Source organism: Cavia porcellus, unplaced genomic scaffold, assembly GCF_034190915.1.
Source record: "Cavia porcellus strain 051 isolate PalLab524CR breed Dunkin Hartley unplaced genomic scaffold, mCavPor4.1 scaffold_12, whole genome shotgun sequence".
Lineage (NCBI taxonomy): Eukaryota > Metazoa > Chordata > Mammalia > Rodentia > Caviidae > Cavia > Cavia porcellus.
Genome location: NW_026947495.1, coordinates 60377320 through 60401878, shown reverse-complemented (window position 1 = coordinate 60401878; position 24559 = coordinate 60377320). Strand labels below are relative to the sequence as shown.

General features: G+C 41.8%; 1 protein-coding gene across 2 annotated transcripts in view; it reads right to left on the bottom strand.

Moving 5' to 3' along the window:
- The window catches only part of Rapgef4 (Rap guanine nucleotide exchange factor 4), a 277608-nt gene extending 269436 nt beyond the window's left edge, over positions 1 to 8172 (bottom strand). For both annotated transcript variants that reach the window (XM_063259290.1, XM_063259291.1), the window contains exon 1: positions 7981 to 8172. In XM_063259290.1, the coding sequence (XP_063115360.1) occupies positions 7981 to 8045 (65 nt within the window). In that variant the 5' untranslated portion in view covers positions 8046 to 8172. The remainder of the gene's footprint in view (positions 1 to 7980) is intronic.
- Between the last annotated feature and the right edge of the window lie 16387 nt (positions 8173 to 24559).

Sequence of the window (24559 nt, the reverse complement as noted above, 5' to 3'; positions counted from 1 at the left end):
CTCCTGAATGCATGATCTTGGGGATCTTTGAAATCCAAATCATAACAGCTCACATAGCTAAAAGATAGAGATCACATAGCAAGGGGGTGGAGGTGACAGAATTTGCATCCAGTTCTGATCCTAAAAAAGGGTGACTTGAATATATCATGTTTCCAGGCCAGAAGCAGGAAAAACCTTTCCCAAAAGATAAGGCCTCAAAATAATACAGGAATAATGTCACAAAACTCAAAGGAAGAATTTGTGACTGGTTGGATGTAAAAGATGACACAGGAAAGGGAGAACATGGGTAACTTCTAAGTTTTGAGAGAGTACCATGGCTTCAATAATAAAACAGGAATGTAAGAAGAAAAATATATTGCAATGGGGAGAAAGATAAAGACATGAGATAAGTATCAGAGTTAGTTTTGATGGCAAATGATATTTCTATTATCTAAGCCTAAGAAACAGTGGCTTACAAAAACAGAGGTGGATTCATCACAAAATAAAAATTCCGAAGGTAGACAACTATTAATCCACTTTCAACAGCTGGGCAAAGTCAGAACTGGGTTTCATGTTTCTCTCAGTCTTTCTTGATGACAAGCTGGCTGACACAGGCCCACGCCTCAGGCATTAATTCCAGGCAGGAAAAAGAGAAGTGTAACAAATAGCTCAGTCTTTCATCAGTAAAGCAAAGATTTCTATGTCACAGCAGCCAGCCTTGGGTCCCCTGGACACACAGCCTTGAGAGAGATACGAAAATGAATGTTTCTCCAGCTTCTGGGTCACAGCAAGTGAAGGAAACAATGTCCACCACAACACGTGAATGGGTTGTTTGTGCTGGAAGGTCCAAGAGGAGACGAAAACACACCTGGCTAGACAATGTGCCGGAGACCCAGAGACACGGAGTGTCAGTAGTCTGCCCAGTTAAAGCACAGGTGCATGCTCCAAGAAAGAGCAAGTCTGAAGAGGAAGGACAGGAGCGGCAGCAACGTGCTTTTCTTCTTGGGCAGGGGAAGCCAGCGGGTACACAGGATGCAGCTGAGTCAACCAGGCACAGGATGCCGCCGCCTCCACTCTGGGTGGCCAGCTGGTGTGTGTCATTCTTTCCTTGTCATCCTCCGCCTCCAGTCACTCCCATCCTCTTTCTCTTTCCTGGGCCTCTCAGGACTTTTAAGGTGGCCTCTCCTCTCCTTCTCCCTCATCTGTGAATTCAAAGCCCCGAGTGGGGAGCTCTTCCATGCTATCAGAGTAAGATGCACAAAGATGGGTTTGAATCTGACTAAAGAAAAAGAAACTGTCTAGAACCCACAGAGATGGTCCTAGGCTTAAGCAGATGCCACTGAAGAGCCATGAAATCTTACAAACTCGTGGAGAACTGGGACAAAATGGAGCTGCCAGTTCCAGTGTAGGAAAACCCAGACTATAACAGGAAGGCTGTGATTGTCTTGCTGAGCCCCATGTCTCCACAGGCTCTTTCAGACTGTGCTCCCAGCCCTCAAACCTTGGGAACACCATGTCACCTGTGCCCAACCCAGGGAAGTCCAGCCCTGGCTAACTCTCCTTTCCTAAAGTCATAGGGAGGGGAAAATCAGCACCACAGAATCTAACCCTAATCAGGGTGTTAGGATGCATCCAACAGACATGTATCACCTGCTCCCATGGTTACGGGGCCACAGTGAGATGTCCTGTAAGAATCAGAGCTGCAAAGTTAAAACAATACATTGCTACCAACACAAAAAGAGATCACTTGACACAATATGCCTCCTGATGGAACCAACATTTCTGCTGAAGCGTTCTTATGAAAAAATTCAAATCTGAATCCACTCGAGCTCCATTTGAATAATAATTCATAAGAAATACAGAAGACTGAAGGATACGTGAGATGACACCAGAGGGGAACAATTAAAATTCAGACTGCAAAAACAAAATACCATTTCCTCAAGAAATTTATCACAAGAAAGAGAGAGAACTCAGACCTAGAAATATGATAATTAAATACAACTTATTTAAATTTTGATATAAACTGCGAGTGTCGATTTTTTTTTAGGGCTGGGGATTAAGCCCAGGGCCTCACACATGCTAGGTAAGCTCTCCACCTCTAAACTACAACCTCAGCCTCCCCTTTTTAAATTTTGAGACAAGGTCTCACTAAACTGCCCAGGCTGGCCCTAAACTGGCTAGTGTCCTGCTAGCATCCTTCTGAATAGCTAGGATTCCAGACAGGGGCTGCCAAGCACAGCTACTAATGTCAAAATGTGTAATGTGATAATTCATTGCTTTGTTTTATAAAGCATCATTATCTTTAAGATATATATGAAATATTTACAGACTGAAATAATACCATATGTGGGAGTTCCTGCAAAAAAATTTTGGAGGCAAGGGGAAACTCATGTACCAGTAAAACACAATGGACTGTGAGGAGATGATTGCTGGGGTAGGGGAGGGTGGTACACGAGGATCATAAGAATCATACTGTTCTCTCTTCTTTTTGTATACTTCAAAATTTTCTATAATACTTTTTTTTTAAAGAGTAGATCACACTACAGCTATGAAATACCATTTTTGTCAAAAAAAAAAAAAAAAAAAAAAAAAGAATTCACATCAGCCAGAAAACACAAAGGAGCGGTAGAAGCAGATTTTAAAAAAAAAGAACAGGGGGCTGGGGATTTAGCTCAGTGGCATAAGTGCCTGCCTTGCATGCAGGCAGTTGTGAGTTCGATACCTGGTACCGATAAAAACGAAAAAGACAAAACAAAAAACAAGCAAACAAAAAAAACCCCTGCCTATAGAGTTGTAGATGCCACTCGATCATCCATAAAAAGGACCTATGTGACCATGTCACTCTTCTCCTATCTGTACCCTCTGTTGTAAGGACACTGCCCTGGTGCTTGAATAAAATGATGAAAAAAATACAGGGACTAATGTCAAGGGATGTGCAAAGGGACGTAAATAGGCAATTATAGTACCATGGTGTCAGACTTGGGTTACTAGAGTATTAGATAAAGTGTACTGTGGGAACATTTGCAGTGGTCATCTAACTGTTAGAGGTGCTGGCCAAGCTGTCCTGAAGCATCCCGGAACCATCTTCCAATTAGAATTCAATTCCTGTGCTCGTCGCTCTAGGAAAAGAATGCGCTCTGCAGGCCAGCACACATAAGCATCCTGACCTCCTGGCAGCTTCACTTCTCTCTGTAAATGTGCTTCTGGTAACAATTGGATTTCCCATTCGGCTTGCCTAGAAAAAGAGTACATCATCCCAAGGATGTGAGTGTCCACTCCTCTGATGCTGCAGATTTTATTGTCAAATTAATGAACTGTCTGGTATTTTAAGGTCTCAGAGTCTGATCCGTATGCATCCGGCCCTGAAAGATGCATTCATCCTTGATGTGCTGACAAATCAAAATTCCAAGGCTGCAAGGCCAGCCCTGAGCCCTGGAGAAATGACCAGGGTAATGTGAGCGCTGGGAACCTGCTTGGTAGATGCCAGCCTCTCCCAGGGACATGCTCCAGGGACATGCTCCTGCACTGTGTGCTGCTTTGATCTTCTACATTCCTCAAAGGTGGGACCATGTCTTAGGCTTCCATATCTGAGTCATCTTCTCACACCAATGCTACAAAGTATTTTGGTTTTAACAGGTTGGTACTTTGATTTCTTTCACTCTCTCCTTCAACCACATCAATAGCTAGCTGTGGAGGAGAGGGAGGTAAGTCAGGTGCAAAGAAACTAAGAGGCACTTTTTAAAGGAAGCCCGAACACTTGAAACAATTCCTCAGCTGTTTTTAAAAGATCACAACCTTCCTCACACATTCAACAGTGTTGACTTGGTGTTTTGCTTTGGCCTCAGATGCCATGGGTCCGCAGCCTGCCAAACACCTGAGAATGCCTTCTAGGTGACATACAAGTCCCCGACTCCTTCCCAGAGGAACACACAGTTTATTTCATCTCCCGGAGCTTCACTGTCAATCACTCTGCTAGAGCGAGGAATGGCAGACTTTCCCTGGGAAGGTTCGCACAGTAAATATTTGAAGCTCAGGAGATTACAAGCCTTGGTCACAGCTGCTCCATTCTTCCACTGGGGTGGGAAACAGCCACAGACAATATGGAACCAAGTAAGTGTGGCTGTGATCCGATGAAACTGTTTATGAACAACGAATTTCTGAATGGAACAGAAATGCCGTGGGTCACAGCATATTACTCTTTTTTGGATTTACTGCCAAGCAACAAGAAACTAGAAACCATTCTTAGCTCCGGAGATGGACAAGCAGCTGCCAGACCTAGCCCACAGGCCACAATCTGCCAACCCTGCTCCATTATGACAAACGACTGGCAATGATTCCCCAAACAAACGTGACCACATGTAGTCCCTGTCCCTTCATAACACTGCCTTATAACCACCAGATGTATGATGCAGCAAACTTCAGACCTAGTGAAAAAAATAGTTTCATTAAAATGAAACAATAGCATACTTTCTGAAAAGTGATGCCTTACATATCTTAAATCCCAAATAGTAGGAGCCATGTAATTCATTCCTAGTTAATTATGCCTGCTCAGAAAAAAATTATATATATAAATATATATATATGTGTATATATGTGTACACACACATATATATAAATTTTATATATATACATATGTGTATATATATATATTTGGCATTCGTAGCTCTCATCTCCTCCATTGTCCAAACCATGAATGGCTGAGTCATAAGAAGCTTTTTTTCCCCTTTAATCTAATTTTCACATCTACATGTTTTCAACTCCCTTTGCCACATACAAGTTTATGCAGTATTGTGCTGTCCTGAACACACATTTCCAAGGCTTTGGCTTCCTTGCTTGCTGCTTTATTCCAGCTCCCACTGAACCCTTCTTTCCTTCTACATATTTCCTATTTTCACTCCTCTTTTATTTCCAGTTCCCACGTTCCGCTTTCCCTAGCTGTCCACAGCAGCTGTCATTTAACTACACGTCCCATTTCTGTTCCTAGTAAAAAGGTCCCAGAATTATACCCCAAATTGTCCACCATGCCATCCTTTCTTTTGTGCACGTGCGTGCTTGAAGAGCACTTGTATTTACAAGTTTTACAAAAACAGAACAGGCTGGGTATGGTGGCTCATGCCTATAATCCCGGCACTCTGGAGGCTGAGACAAGATCAAGGAGAGTTCGAGGTCAGCATGGAACACACAATGAGTTGAAAGCCAGCCTGAAATACATAGCAAGGGTCTGTCTCATACAAGCAAAAAAAAAGAACAAAAACAAAAAGCAAAGAGAGTACATAGTCCTATATTCTAAACTTGGTTATGAGAGGAATTTTTGGTGGGAAAGAAATTAGCAGATTCCTGAGCTATATCTTTGTGTCTTTGCTTAAACTGCTCCTCTGCCTGGCATGCCCTCCCTGTTCTCTGCCTGGTGAAATGGCCCTTAACGGGTAGTCCAGGTAGAAATCCATGGCAAGCATCCCTGGCAGACCTGATGACTCGCCCTGCCCTTCTGCTTTCCCAAAGCTCTTGCCACACCTCGCTAAAGCCACTTACAACTGAAATGCACTCAGTTGTTGATGCGGCTGTCCCACCACTAAATCCCCACTCTCCAAGTCAAGAAGCAACTCTCATTTTGTTGTTGCTGTTGTATCACCTCTCTTAAAAAATAAACAGACAAAGGGGCTGGGGATTTAGCTCAGCAGCATATGCACCTGCCTTGCAAGCAGGCGGTCGTGAGTTCAATCCCCGGTACCGATAAAAATGAAAAAGACAAATAAAATAAACAGACAAGCATATGGTGGCACACACTCATGGACCCAGCCACTTAGAAGGAGGATGGCTTGAGTCCAGAAGTTCAAAGGGCAACATGAAGAGACACTGTCTCAATAAGTAGATAAATAGATAGACAGACAGACAGACAATCTAAGTAAAAATGCAACCTCAAAACATCCCCCAAGGCCCTCTTACAATAAGACTATAACTCCTTATCCGCTCTTCATAGAAACTCTGGCTCCAACACCATAGGACAGGCAAGGTTGTCTTTTAACACCACAAAATACAATGCTTGCACAGCACCTAGCAATTTTGAAAACACTTGCATGTTTTTCTCTTCCTCTTGTCCACTCATCCCAGAAAAATAAGTGTGAAATAGTCCTACCCACATTGGCTGGACACTCTAGGAGGTAAAAGTGACAAATCCATCGGAACTAGACACATCTCTGGGCCTAAAATCCTTAATTTATTAATCTGTCCACAATCACCTGCACTCCACTAATACTAGCCTAGTATTTTGGGAGAGTTTGTTTTTGTCCAGAAGATTCCCCCCACCCCATTATGAACGGTGGCATTAGATTGAGGCACCGTGCTCTTAAAATCCATTCCAAACAAAATCATTTAGGCAGAACCACACGCTGAAAAGTAGGCAAAATCAAATATGCCCCCATTTATGTCAGTATCGTCTGATTTTACCATAAGTACTTATCAACTGCAGGGTTTCTAGTGAATTACCAACTGTTCAAAAAACGACATGCCACGCATTTCTATAAATAGAACTATGTTATTTATTATCTAAAAATTTCACTCATGAGGAAGCACTACTATTTCTAGATTAAATATAGGATCTTGATTGTCTCTTGTTGTATAATTCATTTTTCCTAAGCTATTAAATTGAGATTACTTATCACATTAGCAGGCTCTACACTTAAATGTGCTCTTCCTGCCCCTGCATAATTCTGTATGATTTAACCATCGCTTCAATTGTCTTACTATTTACTGCTTGTAAATCTCGCACTATTAGTACATATCATTTTACACATAAATGGGGTAATGCCTGCCAAAAAACATTGCTACTGTGTGGTGACTAAAAGTCAAGATTATTTTTCAGATATATCAAGTTATTCAAATTAACTACATTTAGCTTTCCTCAAATTATTTAATTTTTTTCATCAAAGGCCTGTAATAGAGTATGCACAGCATGTCACACTGAAGATTCTTAAGTTCGAGCTGGTTACAAATCTGCTAATTGAAAATTTTTCAATATGGCAGAGCACAAAATACTTCACACGAAGGCAGAGATGTCATGCAGATAGCTGCAAGATATGAATCACTGCCCTTCTGCATCAAACTCCGAAATTCAGAGGCAGTTCACTCTGCAAGATTTCTTGTTCAGTTCTTAAAACTTCAGATGCCTCTCCTTTTAATCAGGGTAATAAACTGTAATTGCTAACATACTGTGTAATGTTTACTGCTAAACTTGCAGTCTGGACAAACAGAAAATTATGCTGTCAGTGCCTGGAAACAACTGCAATCCACTGCTAGATATTATACTACCTTCCTTAGAGCTGTTCCCAGAGTGGCATGCTTTATGGTTTTATTTATTTATTTATTTATTTATTTATTAGAGTTAAGAGTCTTTTCCCAAGAAGCAGAGACTAAGACAGAAAGCAAGTCTCCCGCGTGACCTTCTAGCTCAGACCTTGAGCCAGCGACTGTGGGGCACAGAACTGCGAATTTCAGCAAGGAACTGACATCTCTGCTGCAACCTTCACACTTTGTTTTCAGGAACGACAACAAACGAGTGTTACTCTGCACCTGCCTGAACCCCCGCCCCTCCTGAAAACTTAAATTGCATCTACCCCGATGGTCTGAAAGGCGGAAGCCGGTGTGTATCCATCCTTCCTTCCGTCCCGCGCGATGCAGAGAAAACAAACCCCCACCGAATAGCGGAGCCCGGGTCGCGATGGGGCGCAGGGGCCGAGGCCAGGCGGCTGCTGGTCCCCGCGGCGCCGCGTCCTCCCCACCACGTGCAGCGATTGGATGCTGGTGGCGCCCCCGAGAGGCGGGGTCTGTGTCCCCGCGTCCCAGACCCGGACCTCGGCCCCCTTCCCCGCCCGGAGACCCCGGCCCCGCAGCCCGGCCGCGCTGCGCCCCGGTACCGGACTGCGGCTCCGGGTGGCGGTGCCCGCGGGGGTCTCGGGGCCGGGGCGGCACCGCGGAGCCCGCCGGGGACCCGGCCCGAGATACCTTTTATCCAGGCAGGCGATCCACTCGGCGGAGGAGGAAGAATGGGCAGCGTGCGCAGCGACCATGGCTGCGGCGACCTCGGCGCGCGCTCTGCCTCCGCCTCCGCCTCCGCCTCCGCCCGCGCCCCGCGCGGACCCCGCTTCCTCCCGCGTCCTGCGGGCCCGAGGGGCGGGACGCGGCGGGCGCTGCACTGCGGCGCCCGGGGGTGGGGAGCCCCGCGGTCCCGCCCGCCGCCGCCGCCGCCGCCGCGGGAGGGGGAGGTGGCGACACCTGCGACAGGTGGCCCTGCGTCCCGGGAGGCCTGGGCCCGCCCTCTCCTGGGCCTCGGCGGCGGGAGGGACGGTGGGCGCCGCCGGGCGGTGCGTGTGGGGAGGGGATGTCAGCGTCTATATGTTTTTCATACCGCAAATGCCACTAAAATGGCTGCTGCCTCTCTGTTTCCTTAGAAACCCATTAGTCTTCCTCAGCAGCTGTCAAAACTTGCTGGCGGCTTCTTGCTCACCTTCGGTGTCGCCCCTGGCTGGTGGGGAGGGAACGCGGGCGTGGGTGGGGGCACCGCGGTGTCTGCGGGTGGAACCCAGGAGACGGTTTGTCCCGAAAGTTGAGACTGAAGTAGGGGGAAATGGGGCGGGGGGTGACAGGCAGATGGCAAACTGCAGTCACTGGCCTTGAACCCTGCACTGGCTGGGCCTCCACCACGCTTGATGAAGAGAAACACAACTAAAGGTGGAGAGAACTGGCACCACAGCAGAGGCACCGTTGCAGGACTCGGGTCACGTCCCGGGCACTGCGAACCCGGATGCCTGGCCCAGTGCCCTGACCTTCACCTGGCTGCAGACTTGGCAGTGGGCACAACCCTGGCTCTAGCGAGGGATCGCAGCAAAGGTGCAGCTTAGACGTTCGTGCAGTCCACCCAGAATCAAATGCGTGCATGTGGTTGTTCACGAATTTGGGGACCTGTTACGTCTTGTAGCCGGCTGCCAAGCGCTGTTTTGATTTTTACAGCCTATGTTTGGGAATAGACAATGAGGGAAAGGACACAGTGCATTGCTTTCATCATCTTCGTTTTGTTTCTCTCCTCCCCAGCCCTGGACAGGGGAGATTCAAGGACCCCGGGAAAGAGAAACAGCGGGTCCTTTCTGGAATGTTTTTATTCTAATGAAACAACCGGATATTAGAGCCCTCCAAAGAATCTGCCCTTTCCTGTGCTCCATAACAAGGGTCTTCCTTCAGAGGGAACCTGGTATCCTCCGAGCAGCACCTCTCTGCTCAGGGCTTTCTGACCTTCACCTTATTAATTGGTTTAAGATAAATAACATTTAATATACCATAAAAAATTCATCAAAAATATTTATGTCGTAGCTGTATTGATTGTGCAGGTATGAAAGAGGAAATGTATTTGCGACATATTGTTTTGTTTTGTTTTAGAGACAGGGTCTCATTATGTAGTTCTGGTTGACCTCCGGGCAATCCTCTTGCCTCCACTTCTTAAGGGTGTGCTCCATCATGCCTGGCTATAAGTCTTATTATAAATAAAAGACATCAGAAGCTAGAGCTACTGGAACATTTCAAGGTCACCAAAAGCTGGCTCAAAATGCTTCAGAGACTGTTTCTCTAGAAGAGAAAAAGACAGCATGTCACCTGTCACCCTGGACTCAGAATGACCATTGTGATCTATAATATTAGTAATATTTGCCATTTATTGCACATCCGCTGAGGGGCAGACACTGCAGTGTTCTCTCTACAATGTGTTATCTCATTTAATCTTCAGAATATCCTAAGAGGCAGAGACAGAGGTACACTGCTCATACGGAGTGATAGATATCTTTAGAAATGTACTGAGATAGTGAAATTATATTTATCAGCACTTTCCAGGGGAGTGTTGATGGGGTTGGAAGACACTGACGCCAGCTGGCGGCGGGTGGGAACCCAAGGATTTCCCCTGCATTCTTAGTAAGCAGGTCTGGTGAACTGCAGGCCTTTGCAATGCTGCAGGACACTGGCTTTCCTCTGAAGGAAGGCTGAAGAGTGAAAGCCTATGCTTTGGAAGGAGAACGTATGTCCCAGCCCTGCAGGGGAACACTAGGAACCCAAGGTTCTCACTGGACACTGAGCCTCGGGAAGGATCCTTAACCAGGTGCTGACTGACACTGGGGCCCCGAACTGCAGTCTGGTGCATGTGGTTCCAAAGCCCTTGACACTTATGATTGTGTCACTCTTACTGTCGGAGGAATGAGAGTAGAGAGCGCACCAGCCGGTCATCAGTTATCAGTTGGTAAGAACAGAGAAACTCCTGAAGTAGAAAAGATAAAAAGAGAGAGACTAGGCGTGGTGGTGCATGCTTGGAATCCCAGCACTCTAGGAGGCTGAGGCAAGAGGACTGGAAATTCAAATCCAGCCTGGGCTACACAGGGACTTGGTGAGATTCTATCTTAAACTAAAACTAAATAATTTTTTTAAAAGTTCTGGGGTTACAGCTCAGTGTGAAGGCCCTGACTTCAATCTTCAGTCTCTCCCTCCATAAAATATCCTGAAATATCAAGAATACCGCAAGTACTCTGCAGAATTATTCTAAAGATCTAAAAGGTACTTGCTTGTTTGAGAGCTATAGAAGTGAAGGAGAAGCTGTTGGTAATAAATAATATTATCGGAAAAAGAAAGCCAGAAATTGTTCGCATTTTCATGGGAAAGACAAGAATCAAAACATTTTCTTTTCTTTAAAAGAACATAGAAGACTGAGATAATTGTGTGTGTTTGTAATCCTAACTACTCAAGAGGATGAGGCAGGAGGATCGCAAGCTTGAGGCTTATGTTCTACCAATCTAGTAACAATCACTGAATAAATCTTTGCAACAAATTTTATGCCATGCTAATGGTATCTCAATAAAACTATTATAAAGTAATAATAAAAATAATAAACTTGTAGGAGAAAAAGTATTCGTTGATCTTATGAGAGAAAACAAGAGCATGGGAGAAAAAGTAAAAGATGTTCATTGGAGCTGGGGATTTAGCTCAGTGGCATAAGTGCCTGCCATGCAAGCAGGCAGTCATGAGTTCGATCCCTGGTACCGATAAAAAGGAAAAAGACAAAAAAAAAGATGTTCATTATTCCTCCAGCTAGAGATAACATTCTAATGTTTTAGTACATTTCACTCTAACTTTTCTATTTTAAGATAGAATCATATAAACACATATGTGTAATTAGCTGTTTACATTCACTCATGTATGTACTTATATGTATATTCCTACAGATGTGAAAACATTTAAGACATAGTCTTTTTGTACTTGGAGTAAAAAACTGCTTTAAGTTGTTTAAATACTTATTAAAAACCTTTACATCTACACCTGTTTTTTTCCATTGGCAAAAAATATTTTCTACTTACTCTCATTCTTATAGTTTAATAAAGGTCTATACCAGGAATCGCCAGTGAATTGAGAATAAGTTGTTATAAGACTCATTTCTAGGGGGATTTAGCTCAGCAACATAAGCACCTGCCTTGCAAGCAGGCAATCGTGAGTTACCAAAAGACTCATTTCTTTGGTACCATGTAGGCCTTTAAATAAACTGCTGCTTTAAATAAGCTGCATTTTGTGCATCTGAACGGAAGTTCAAATTTAGGAGTTTGGAGACAGAAACCAAGTTCAAATTTCAGCTCCACCATTTCATTTACGCATTTAGCCTTAGGGCCAGGATGCAGTCAGTGGTAAAAATACAGCATCTGCCTCGCAAGTATGAGGCCCTGGGTTTGCTTTCTAACACACGCACACACAAAAAAAACATTTAACCTTAACTGAAAACTAAGTATATGACTTTTTTCATCATTTGTAAAGTGAAAAAATTAATAATATTTTATGTGAACACCACGCTGTAGGATGTTTAAGTGCCAAGTAGACAGAGTGCGTTTGATAACTCTCACTCATTATTCTCTGCACAATACAGATACACAGAAGTGCCCTCTGTATTTCACAGGTACTCAGTGACAAGCAACTGAGATTACCTCTACCAAAGGACCGTCCTTAATATGTGTCAACTGCTAATTTTGTTTGTGAAGAATACAAAGGATTAGTTTCCCTGAGAAATACTAAAGCTGTTTCAGATTTGGTGTCTCAGTCTAACTTCATTCATTCTATGCCTGGCTGTGCTGTTCCTCACATGAGAGCTACTTGTGTATAGCCCTGGGGAGTTGCTGCAGCATAAAGATTAGCAGCACAGTAATAGAAATAAGGTAGAACCCTACATTCCCCTGTCCCTGGTAATCTGTCACAGATGGGACATCCATTCATATCATGTTAGCATACATGACTGTGGAGGCTGAGAAGTCTTACCGTATAGTCTAGCTAGATGGTGGAGATCCAAAAAAGATGGGTTTGAGTTCAAAGCCCTAGGAAACAGGAAAGCTAGTGATACCAATCTCAGTTGAGGTCAAGAAGGTAAGACATGTCAGTTCAAGTAGTGAGATAGGAAAAAGGAAGAAAATCTCTTCTTTACCCTTCTTTTGTTCTGTTGAAGTCTTCAACTGATGGAGTGATGCCCACTCTTAGTGGAATGGGCAGTCTACTTAACTGAGTCCCCTGAATCAAATGCTCACCTCATCCAAAAAGATCCTCATAGACACATACAGAACAAGTGTAATCTGGGCACACACACCCCCCCTGCTCCCCCGCCGCCCAGTCAAGTTGACACATGCAGGTACCATTACAACTTCTCACCAAGTTCTGCTCATTTTCAGCTTCCTGAAAACTCCCTTCTCCTCATTAGAGTAAAGGGTCTTAGGCTCAGTAGCCTGGTCTTAGTATTTTGATCAAGAGACTGCATGTTGGCGTTTCACTTTGGAATCTTCTACTCCTGCCTCAGTGCTTCAGATGGAATTTGCAGTTTAACATCTGTGACTTAGACTAGTGAAAACTGAATCAAGTCAGCTTTGACATTTCACATCTCCAACATTCATTCCTACTCAACCAAGAAAATTGGCTTCCCGGGTAGGGCCATTCTCCTGGGAGCTGCAAGGAATCCCACATTCATCAAGAGAGTACAGCACTGTGGGCCCTTGAGCTTTCTAAAGAAAAAATGAGTAGCTAAACCCAATCAGAAGAGCCCCAATTTGTGGGTTATAGTAAAAAGGTTGTGGTTTTGCTATAAAACTTTTACAGCAAAACTTTTACAGTAAAACTGTAATACTTTTGGAGAAGTATATTTGCATTAAAATCTTAAGGGGAATAAGAAAGTATCTAAAATTTTGTTGATAGTAACATTAATGTTATTTTTAAAAATTTTTTCCCTTAGAAGGCAAAAATTGCAAATATTTAAGTTTAGAAACTCAGTAGTTACAATACTAAATTAGATGTTATTATAATTATGAGTTTTAGAAGCAAAGTTATTGTTTTCCTTTGCTGCATATTTATATTACTGCAGCATGTAAAAATCAATTAAAGAAGAGTTAGCTATTTAGTCTTAATTGTAAACCTTAATTGTATTTTAGGTACATCACTTTGGAGAACTAGAATTAAAGCAAATAACCAAATACTCTGGGAGCAAGAAAAAAGTAGATTTGGGCTTTTCTAGTTTGAAGAATGCCTTCAAATCTCTGGAAGACTAATGTAAAATTAGGCTTAAAGTTTTGAAATTCTTTATACAGGGAATAAGTGCAGTTATACATGCTTATTCTATAGAAGAAAATATAATCAAGAGACAGAGTTCAAATAAACTCTACCAGTTAAAAAAAATCAGAGCTAAAATTTATGACTTAGCCATTAATGGAAGCCAAGTCCTAAAAGAGAAGAAAACTTTGCTCCAGAAGTAAAATCACATGCTAAGGAAGCAAACCTACCCATTAGAAAAAATTGGTAGTTATATTGTGATAAGTCATACACTTTGATGTGGGCAGAGTTCACTCTGAAAGAGCTTGGGTGCTCCATTTGACCACTTTCCCAGAAAAGACAGTTTCTCAGGAACTTCAGAATGGTGAGACTCATTAATATGCAAATTATTCTGGACCAAAGTGAGTGCAAGGACCACGCAGGCTGAAGTGTGGACCTCATAAAAATCAAAGATGGCTGCGGAGTGCCTGTGAAAGTGCCCTGTGCACCATTTCCTCAAGTTGAATTGGTAAAGTTTCAAGCATAGATAACTTGGGATAAGGAAAATCCCATCCTGCTTTAATCTCATGTCTATTTTCTAGTAGAATATGTATATCTTGGTAAAATAAGCTACTTTTTTATAGTAGTGTGCAAGTAACATATAATACATTCTTCTTACCCCAAACCCTCTAGCTGTGTTATTATATGCATTTTTATATTAATAGAGAAAATTACCATGGAAACAATTTTAAGTGAATTACAGTCACCTAGTATTTGTTACAATCCCCTCTTCATCTATAATCCAATATGGACTCCTGCACATTTCAAAAATAAATTATTTTCTATAAAGGATTCCACAGAGAAAATAGTCATAGGAAGGAGAGAAAGTCATATTGATTGTGTTCAATCAAAAGCATGCTCAACTTGAAAGGAAGAAAATGGAAAATGTTCATTTAAAGTAAGATACATAAAATCTGGACTAGTAATAAGGAGCTGACTAGGTAACACTAATTTCTGCCTTCAAAATATGGTGGCATCACAACTTATGAAGAAAAATGGTTTTTGGTATTTCTTAATTAGAGCTGCTAGTTCTACCCAAAGATAAATAATAACTCAGAGGACTTAGGAAGAAACCAAAACAGAAAACAGGATCTTTATCCACTGTGATTCTACAGAGGGCAAGACTTTCCCCGCTGGACAAGATAGGCCACTCCTTTCCAGCTCTCCGAGTCTAAATGAGAGAAGAGCACCTCTGTCTATAGTTTCTTTTGCCTGTTGACCCAAAGTCTTGCAGTTATGATCCACATAGCCACAGGCCTCCTCTAAGAGTTACACAATTCAAACCTTCCTTCAGGCTGACATGCTTATGACAGCCTATTTGTGCCAAAATAACCCCACTGCCACCCACTCGACCACTGCCAAACAGACCACAGTGGCGGGCCCTTTTTCATTTCTCTACCCTCATCAGTTTATCTTGTCAGTCCGTGACCCTTATATGGTGCCAGGCACTGCCTTAGCCACTAAGGAAAACACAGAAAACAAATTTTTGGAAAGCCAGAATGCTGCAATACTGGATAAAATGAGACATGAGAAAAGAAAAAAAAAGATATGTATCTAGAGGGTATAAAGGCTGTGAAGAACAATTTTAAAAAATGAGGAAATATGCAGATGGAAAAGTGGCCACTGTGTTAGTGCAGTCAGAGAAACGTCCACTGAGCAGAGCTTGGACCCCTGCTCCACACCACCTCTCTCCCCCTTGGCCACTTGCTCCTGTGGCAGCCAATCAACTCCATGACCCCGTGCAGGCCCCTGCAGTGTCTCTGCCTGAGGCTCACCAGAGCACTACTCATCTTCCACTTTCAAACAGCCTGAAAAACAAACTGCAAGGCCTAGATTTTCTGAGCAACTGCCAATGGAGCTGAATAAAGCAATCCTAAAATGCGAAGAGTTTAATTCACCTTGAATGAACTTTGGCCAGTGGGAGAAAGGAGTTTGGAAATATTGAGAAGAAACAATTCCTTTCACTTAGTCCCTCAGATGGATGTTTCAATACACAGATTCCCTATACAGCCTGTCTGTGTGCTCAAGTCTGTGTGCTTACTGCTATGGATTGAATGACATTTCATCACAGGAGAAACTGAAGTCCCAATTCCCTGGGAACGTGCCTTTATTCAGAAATAAGATCTTCGCATGTGTCATTAAATGAATGTGAGGTCATTAGGTATGAGCCCTAATCCAATCTTTTGTCCTTTTCAAAGGAAAAAAAAAAGACACACATGGAAAAGACCCCCATGTGAAAGTTCAGAGATTCAAGTGATGATCCATCTCCTGGTCAAGGAAGAAATGTTATAAACATCAGAAACTAGAAAAGGAAGGAATCTCCCTGTGTCAGCCAGCTATCCTTCATTGTGACAAAATATCCAAGAAAAACAACTTAACGGGGGGCAATTTTACTGTGGTTCATGATTTCAGGGGTTTCTGTTCATGATCTCTTGGTCCCATTGCTTTGGACTTCAAGTCATGTTGGACATCTTGGTGGAGAGTATGTGGTGGTGCCACGCTGCTCAGGGGCAGGGACAAAACGTACCCTTCAAGAGATGCCTCCAGTGACCTCCAATGACCTACTTCCTCCAACTAGGCCATCTTCTAAAGTCTTTTTTTTTTTGTCTTTTTCCTTTTTATCGGTACCAGAGATCAAACTCACGACCGCACACTTGCAAGGCAGGCGCTTATGCTGCTGAGCTAAATCCCCAGCCCTGGCCATCTTCTAAAGTTTCCACCACCTTCCAGTAGTGCCACCAGCTAGGGACCAGGTCTCCAACACCTGAGCCCTTGGGGAACATTCTAGATCCAAACTGTCACACCCCCGTACAGGGAGCATGCTCTGGTTACACCTTGACTTTGGATTTTTAGCCTCCAGAACAGCAAGAAAACAAATGTCTGTTGTTTTAAGAACCCAGGTGGTAGGGGGTGGGGGTTTAGCTCAGAGGCATAAGCGCCTGCCTTGCAAGCAGGCAGTCGTTAAGTTTGATCCCTGGTACCGATAAAAAGGAAAAAGACAAAAAAAAAAAAAAAAAAAGAATCCAAATGGTGGTACATTATTACAGGAGCCCTAAGAAATTAATATACTGAGTAACCAGTTAGGTGGGTTTGTACCTCCCAAATAAATAAAACACTAACACTTCATGGGTACTTGGGGCCGTTTTGTAGAGAACCATCACTATGACAACCAGAGACCCAAATAAGTTAAAGGACGGTATCTGCAGGAATATTTGAGTGTATCAAGTACTGAAAGATGAGAGAGCTTGTGGCAGAGGCCGTGATGGCACTGTGCTTGTTGTGTTCCAGGAATGGGAAGAGAACCAGCATGTTTGGGGAGTGACTAAGGGAAAGGGTATAAGGAGATGAAGTTAAAGAGGGAGCCAGGGATGTGATCTGTGAGCCTAACAGCCAGGGAAAGGGCTTTGGAAATTTTTACTACATATTCAGATATCATTTGCATGTAATAGTAAATGAATAAATTTTAAGGGAAATTTTTGTGATTTTTATTATTCCTGTAGCACACTGTCACAATTGCTGCGTGTGTGCTTCATCCGTGTGCATTGCGGAGCACTACTCCACTGATAAGACACATCACACCTTGTTTTCCATTTCCTGCTGAGGAATATCTGGTTATGTGCAGCTTAGGGCTATAAGAAATGAAGCTACTAAGATCGACTTTCTACTTTTCTTTTCTTGGACACATGCAACCATTGTTCTTGATATAAAACTACCACTGTACTTTCTGGGTCAATAGCAATAGGTTTGTGTTCATTTTATTAGTTTTTCAAAGCGGCTGTACCATTTTATACTCCTGCCAATCACTCCTCATCCTCACTAAAACTTGGAATTTTCAGTCACTTTAACTTTAGCCCTTCTGGTGGGTGTCTAATGGTATTTCATTGTGGTTTTAATATGCATTTTCCTGATGACTAATGATGAACTTTTCATATGCACGTGAATTACTTAGGCATCTTCTTTTGTGAAGTATTCATCTACATATGATATTTTTGTCATGACCACATCTCACTCCCAAAATCTGCATTAGTCATCTATTGCTGCCTTACAAAGTACTCCAAAACTTGACAGCTAAAAGCAACACGCATGCATTGTCTCAGTGATTTCTGTGGGTCAGGAACCTGGGAACAACCTGCTTGGTTATTTCTGTCTCAGGGTGTCAGGCTGCAGTTCAGCTAGTGGCTACTGGCTTGGAGTCAGCAGAAGGCCTGGGTGGGACCAGAGACCTGCTTCTAACTAAGCTCACTCACTTGAGCTTCATTGTGAGAACTGTCTGAATCTTATTCCACTGCTGAAATATTGAAAAGTTTAAAGACCTCTAATACTCTCACTGACCTCCAGGACGCAATTCAAAGACACTCATCTAAAGGAGAAGAAGATGCCCAAGAGAGTCCCAAAGTCCCACGATTATCTGAGGAGGTAGGAGGTAGCTAGCAAACTAAATATATTCAGGCTCAAAGAAGTGTAACTGTTTGAAATGGTTCTCTTTTAAGAAGCTCACTCTCTCTCACTTAGCAGTTTAAAAAAATAAAACAAATCATGGAAGTGTTTCAAGGACTTTATAAATGGTCCTTTAATCTAGAGACCTACCTGGGGAGATTTATGCCAATATTGGAGTTTACAATATGGAGAAAGCTACAAACAAAGATATTCATTGAAGCATCACTAAAAAATCTAAATTGTGGAATCATTAAAGAAAATACGTAGCCCGTCGAACTTTTGCACAAAACAACTAAAAGTAGTAACTGTGAATGCTCATGTATTATGTGAGGATATAACACAGGAAATTCTTAGAAATGCCCAGTATGAAGTAGAAAAAATAGATACGAATTGTGACACGGTGATGTATTTGTGTATACGTGGGGAAAGATTACAGGGAAAGTATAATACCCAGGTTAAAAATGATAAATTAGGGCCAGGGATATAGCTCAGTGGCACGAGTGCCTGTCTTGCAAGTGCAAGGGCATGAGTTTGACTTCTGATACAAAAAAATAAATAAATAAACCATAAAGTAGATCTGAGGATATAGCCTAGCATGCACCGCACCCTGGATTCAATCCCCAGAGTTGTAAAAGGGGCTAATGGATGCACTGATCTGATCATTACACATTGTATGTTATATTGAAATATCAACTAATATGTATAATTACTGTGTGTTGATTAAATGTAAAAATGTATTTTTAGAAAGAAAAATGATAGGGTTAATTCCTCTGTTTCTCATATTTTGTTATATTTTTATAATTAAAATCATCTAAAATTACTAAATTGTCAATCTATTCTAAGCATTTAATTTGATGAAAAAATAAGACGTTAAGTCATCTTACATTTTTGTCTTTTTTTTTTTTTTTTTTGCTACTGGAGGTTGAACTCACAACTGTATGCTTGCAAGGCAGGTGCTTAGGCCACTGAGCTAATCCCCAGCGCTGAACTACATCCCTAGCAATTTTTCAGTTTTTATTTAAAAAATTTCAAAACCAGAGAAAAGTTTTAAAATTAGAACAAGTATGCATGTATCCTTTGGCTAAATTCTCCTGAGGCTGCCGTGTTTATGGGAGGCATGTCATCTGGGAGGAGTGCAGACACTGTAAACCCTACTGTGCTTTGTTCTAAGAACAAGGACATCCTGCCACTACATGTAATTATCAAACTCAGAAATATAACCTTGATAGAATTTTATTATCTAACAGAGGATTTATATTCAAATCTCTACCATAGAGTAAAAAATAGCAGTTTTGTCCCTTTGTGTGTGTGTCCTGTTTTAAGCAGAAGACACCAAGGATTACACACTATAAGTATGTTTGGTCTGAGGCAGTCCTCTACCATGTGTTTGTTTGTTTTATCCTTTCATGACGTTGATCTTTTTTGTAAAACTAGTTTAGTTACTTTGTAGAAATCCTTCCATTTGGATTGATGATCTGCTTTTCCTGATGAGTCTCAATTTCTTAGCTAACTCCTTGTGTTAGCTAGGATTAGTTAATTAATTATCAGCTGGAATGGGACTGCCTTGCTGAATTGAGGAGCATGGTTCTGAGAATGGAAGATCTACTTTTAGGAAGATCGTAGGAACAGAAGCAAAAGAAAACAGGGAGAGAGGACTTCAAGGTGGTTTTTCATGGGAGAGTTTCGATGTGGCTCATTTTCCTTGGAGAAGCTTCAGCTGGCCCTCGCCTTAGGCAGGGAGGCTGCTGTTCTCTCCCAAAGAGTTCGGGTCTTCATCTTGGCCTTGGGCTTTGTCTTCAGGCTTGGGGTGCACATCCTTCTGCTTGTCTGCAGCCTTCCATAGGGGATCCTTCGGTCTCCTGATACAGGACCCTAAAAGACACTGCTTTGGGCTGCAGGCCTTCAGCTAGATCCTTCAGGTCTCTAGCAGGGACAGACCTTTTGCACTCCTCATTTGACTCTGTGGGTGGCCACTGTAGACCAATCTTGTAAATTTCTGTGCCCTACATTATATCTGATTCACAGCACCTGCAGTCTTTTGAGGAACCTTGCCCTAGCCCTGCAAGCTCTTGAGAGCACTAATACACTCCTCAATCTTATTTTGCATTGAAATGGAATACTCATTCCCACATTCTGTGAAAACAGAAAATCATGAATGTATTTGTTAGAGAAATAAGGCTGAGATTTTGGTTTGATACAATGTGACTGGACTTGGCTGTATATATCTGAGCTTCAACATCTTGTATGCTAGAAAACAATAGCTAAGAACCCATAACAAAGAAAATCCCAGCATTAAAGAGCCACTGGGAGAATTCCCCCAGCAGAAGGAGAACTCTGTATGCTTTTAAACACTTAAGCCTTATCTATATTGTCTGTATCAAGGGACGGTTGCCTGTTGCTTATATCCTCCTTTTTTCCAGGCCAGCCCATAAGCCAGACAGTGAGACAGTCAGTTACAGATTTAAAGGTACCAGGTCACAGTGCTAGAGAATAAAGTTATCCATACATCCACCACTCAAGTGGCAGGAGTATGTGTACCTTCAGTACTGTTTTACTAGAACTTTTGAGTCCTGGTTCCTGGACTAAACGAGCAAAATTTGGTAGAAGCAAGTCTGAATTTCATTTACAATGTGGCCTATTAAATTTCCAGTAAATTATAGAAATAATTTGTTTTAATAGTTGATGCCTCTTCCTTGAGACTTTCAAATCCAGGTTGTATTTCTAGGACCAGCCTATGTGTCCACCCAAGGATGAGAGCCCCAGGGATGACAGATTTTGAACCCATGCCATCCCTCTTACCTCGCTCACTGGTGACACTCACTGCTAATTAACTAGTGTTCATTTCTATTAGCCTGGACCCTGCCTCCAACTGTTCCCGACACAGCACTACAGACATTACTAATAATGCTTCCGAGTCAATCCATAAACTCTTTATAACATTTTAAAATATTTTTTCTGGGGCTGGGGATTTAGCTGAGCGGCATAAGCGCTTGCCTTGCAAGTAGGCAGTCGTGAGTTCGATTCCCGGTACCAATAAAAAGGAAAAAGACAAAAAAAATGTATATATATTTTTTCTGTCTCATCGGAGATTTACTTTCTCATTTACAGCTGCACATGAGTAGTGAGGTGGTAAAAGAACGTTTCTCATGAAGGACCTGAAGATAACTGCTAATATCTCCTATCAGAGCTTGCTGACCAGGTGAGGGAAGCAGGAAGAAAGGACAGGATGTCTTGTCAGGGCTGTTTGCTGTGGCTGTTCAACTTTAAGATGCATAATAGCTAAAACATAATTAAAGTTTATTTTTTGTTCATGAAATAATCCCAGTTGATTCCAGGGCAGGGGGAGAGGAGCAGGTGTGCTCCATTCTACATGGCCATTAGGGACCCAGGGTGTCCACCATCCCTGATATCTGAGGTTTCCTTTCACAGTCAGCCTTCGCATCCAGCTGGGGGGAGGGGAAGGAGCAAGGAGGAGCCATGCGAGGGGTTTTTATGGGTCTAGTTTGAGAACCGGCCACATCAATTCTGCAGTATCTTCTTTGCAAGAACACAGTTAAAGTGAGCTGCAAAGGGCAGGCGTTCCCTCTGCTCTGCTATAGAAGGGAACATAAATGTTTGGTGGTCAGCCAACCATCCCTGCCCACAAAGAGGGAAGAGGGACTTTTCCATGGAACTCTGTGGTTTCTTGTAGGACGGGGGAGTCATAGAGGATCTTGAGTATCCGAGCACTATGCCAGGCATAATACTTGGGCCTTTCCACATTCCCAGATGTGAGGATGAAATTGAGGGTAATGCAGTGCATTACGAACACATTTGTGAGATTTCAGTCTCAAGGATATCTTTAAAGATATAGTTGAAATTCAGCTTCTACTGAGGATGTAGAAAGCAGACAAACATCGCATCCCTATAAATAAGAAAAACTACAGGTAAAATACAAAATCCTAATTTTTCTGGGACCTATCAGACAGCTGAGGCTGCAGGAAAATCAGGTCATTGAATCTAATACAACACAATAAAACCTGCCTGACTGTGGGCTGGATTAACCGGATTCCCATACAAACCGCCTAGTAGAAGAGGTGGGCTCATTTCCAAGTACAAACACTGTTTATCTCAGGCTGCATTGTCCTCTAAATAATGTTTGGTATTCAGTCAGAAATGACGAGACAAACAACGTAAGAAAAACAACTCCTTATCATGAGATAAGCAGACCAGACTCAGAGATGATTCAGATTTTGGAACAGGCTGATCATTAAAAATAACTTATTAATATGTTAAAAGCTATCATGGAAAATGTAGACAATATGCATGAACTGATATGGAATTTCACCAAAAAGGCAGAAACTACAAAATCATAATGGAAATTCTGGGAATACAGCAAGATGGAAACAGATAAATGAAGATATCTTACATAGGCCACCAAACTAAAATTCATCGAGATATTACCACATATCTTTCAGCATGTCTGAACTTTAAAAAATCTGATTATACCACATGCTAGTAATAATTTGAAACAACTGAAACTCTCATATATGCTGATGAGGATTTGGAAAAAATCTAGCTACTTTAAACTACAGTTTTTAAAATAAAGCATAATATATACTGGCAAATATGACCTAACCACCTTACCTTAAGTTTTTACCTAATGAAAATAAAAACTTACATTGACCCAGAAACCTGTACATGAATATTTACACTGACTTTATTCATAATCACCAAAAGTTGGAAAACCAAATGGTCTTTCACCTGGTAAATGGACGAAGTGTGGTACAGCTGTACAATGGAATAATGCTCAGCAATAAATCACTCAGGAACTTGGATAAATCTCAGATGAATTGTGCTAGGCGAAAAGCAAAGACTAGCAGAGCTACATATCATATGAGTCCATTCTTAGGACCTCTGGAAAAGGCCAGATTAAAAACACTAAAAACAAACCGAGTGTTGCTAAGGACTGGAGGCAGGCAGGAGTCTTGTTAAAAATAGAATTTTGGGGGTAATGGAATCGTTCAATACCTTGAATGCAATACTGGTTATACAACTTTATGCTCTTGTCCTAACTTGTAGAACTCTGCATTAAGGAACATAATTTTTGTTCCATGTAAACACATATCGATTCATATAAAAAGACACAATAAATGAGGGCAGGGACTCTACCTTCCTTCCTGTTATATACTGGCATATCCTTTATATACTGGCATAAAGTAGATGGTACCAATGATCAATTGTACTTTGGTCCAGATCATTCTCTGCCTTTCCCATGCCCCCTCCCTAGAGGATCTTACCCTTCCAGCCCAAATGGGATCACTGTACAGTGTCATTCTGTTTGGTGTATTGCTTTAAAAATCCTCTAAGCCTGTATAGTATATTATATTTAAGTTAAAATATTTTAACATTAAAATTACTCTGAATGTTATAAAGACCTAGTTGTCCCTAAAATGTATCTTATAGAATTCAGTTATTTTGTGAGCCACATCAAATAAATCTCCAGTCAATTCAATGATATACATACTTTAATAACTACATGAAAATGACGGTAGTACCTAAATGAGGCTTGATTACAAGTTGGTGATTTTTTTTTTACCTTGCCCTCCTGTCACAATTTTCCATGTATCCAATTTATGATCCATAGGGCAGTGAGGTTATAACTGACATCGCCTTGTATTTCCTTCTATTACATAATTCTGTCACAAACAGCTCTGCTACTTAAAACTATAAAGATACCTTTTCCTTAAAAAAAAACTTAAATGGAATTTTTATTATAAATTTTGCATTTTTTTTTTTTTGTCTTTTTCTTTTTTATCAGTACCGGAGATCGAACTCATGACCACACACTTGCAAGGCAGGTGCTTATGCTGCTGAGCTAAATCCCCAGCCCCAAATTTTGCATTCTTATATTCAAGTTTTTGAGCAAATTACATTCCATGTAACTTCTAGCTTCTTTTTACCTTTCCCTTACAGTGCATTTTACTTTATTTTTTTATTTTATGGAAAAAAGGTAAAACAAAATTTCATAGCAAAGTAATAGGAGAATAACATTGTGATCTTTGTGTGTGTGTGTGTGTGTGTGTGTGTGTGTGTGTGTACTGGGGATTGAACTCACAACCCCACCTTTGCCAGGTGGGTGCTTATGCTGCTGAGCTATACCCCCAACCCCTATTGTTCTCTTTAAACTAGTTACTCAGCATACAAGATAAGGAAGGGAAAAGGGAAGAAGAAATGCAAGTTAATTATACTATTAATGCCTCTTAGTTCATAGAAAAGGTAGGTTTGGGCTAATGCTAATTTGAAGAACTTTTTATGCTGATAACTTACAGTGCACTTTAAAAATAGGTTAGCAGATTTAATTTACCCTTCCCCAGGAGATGCAGGACATTCCTCTCTTTAAGCTAATAGCTCTTAACCCAATTAGAATAACACTCCTTCTTAAAACAATACTTTTGTGATGTTTCCTTTCTTGTCTTGCAATTGCTTGCAGGATCTCTAAGATCCCTACCTCCTTCCACAAGGG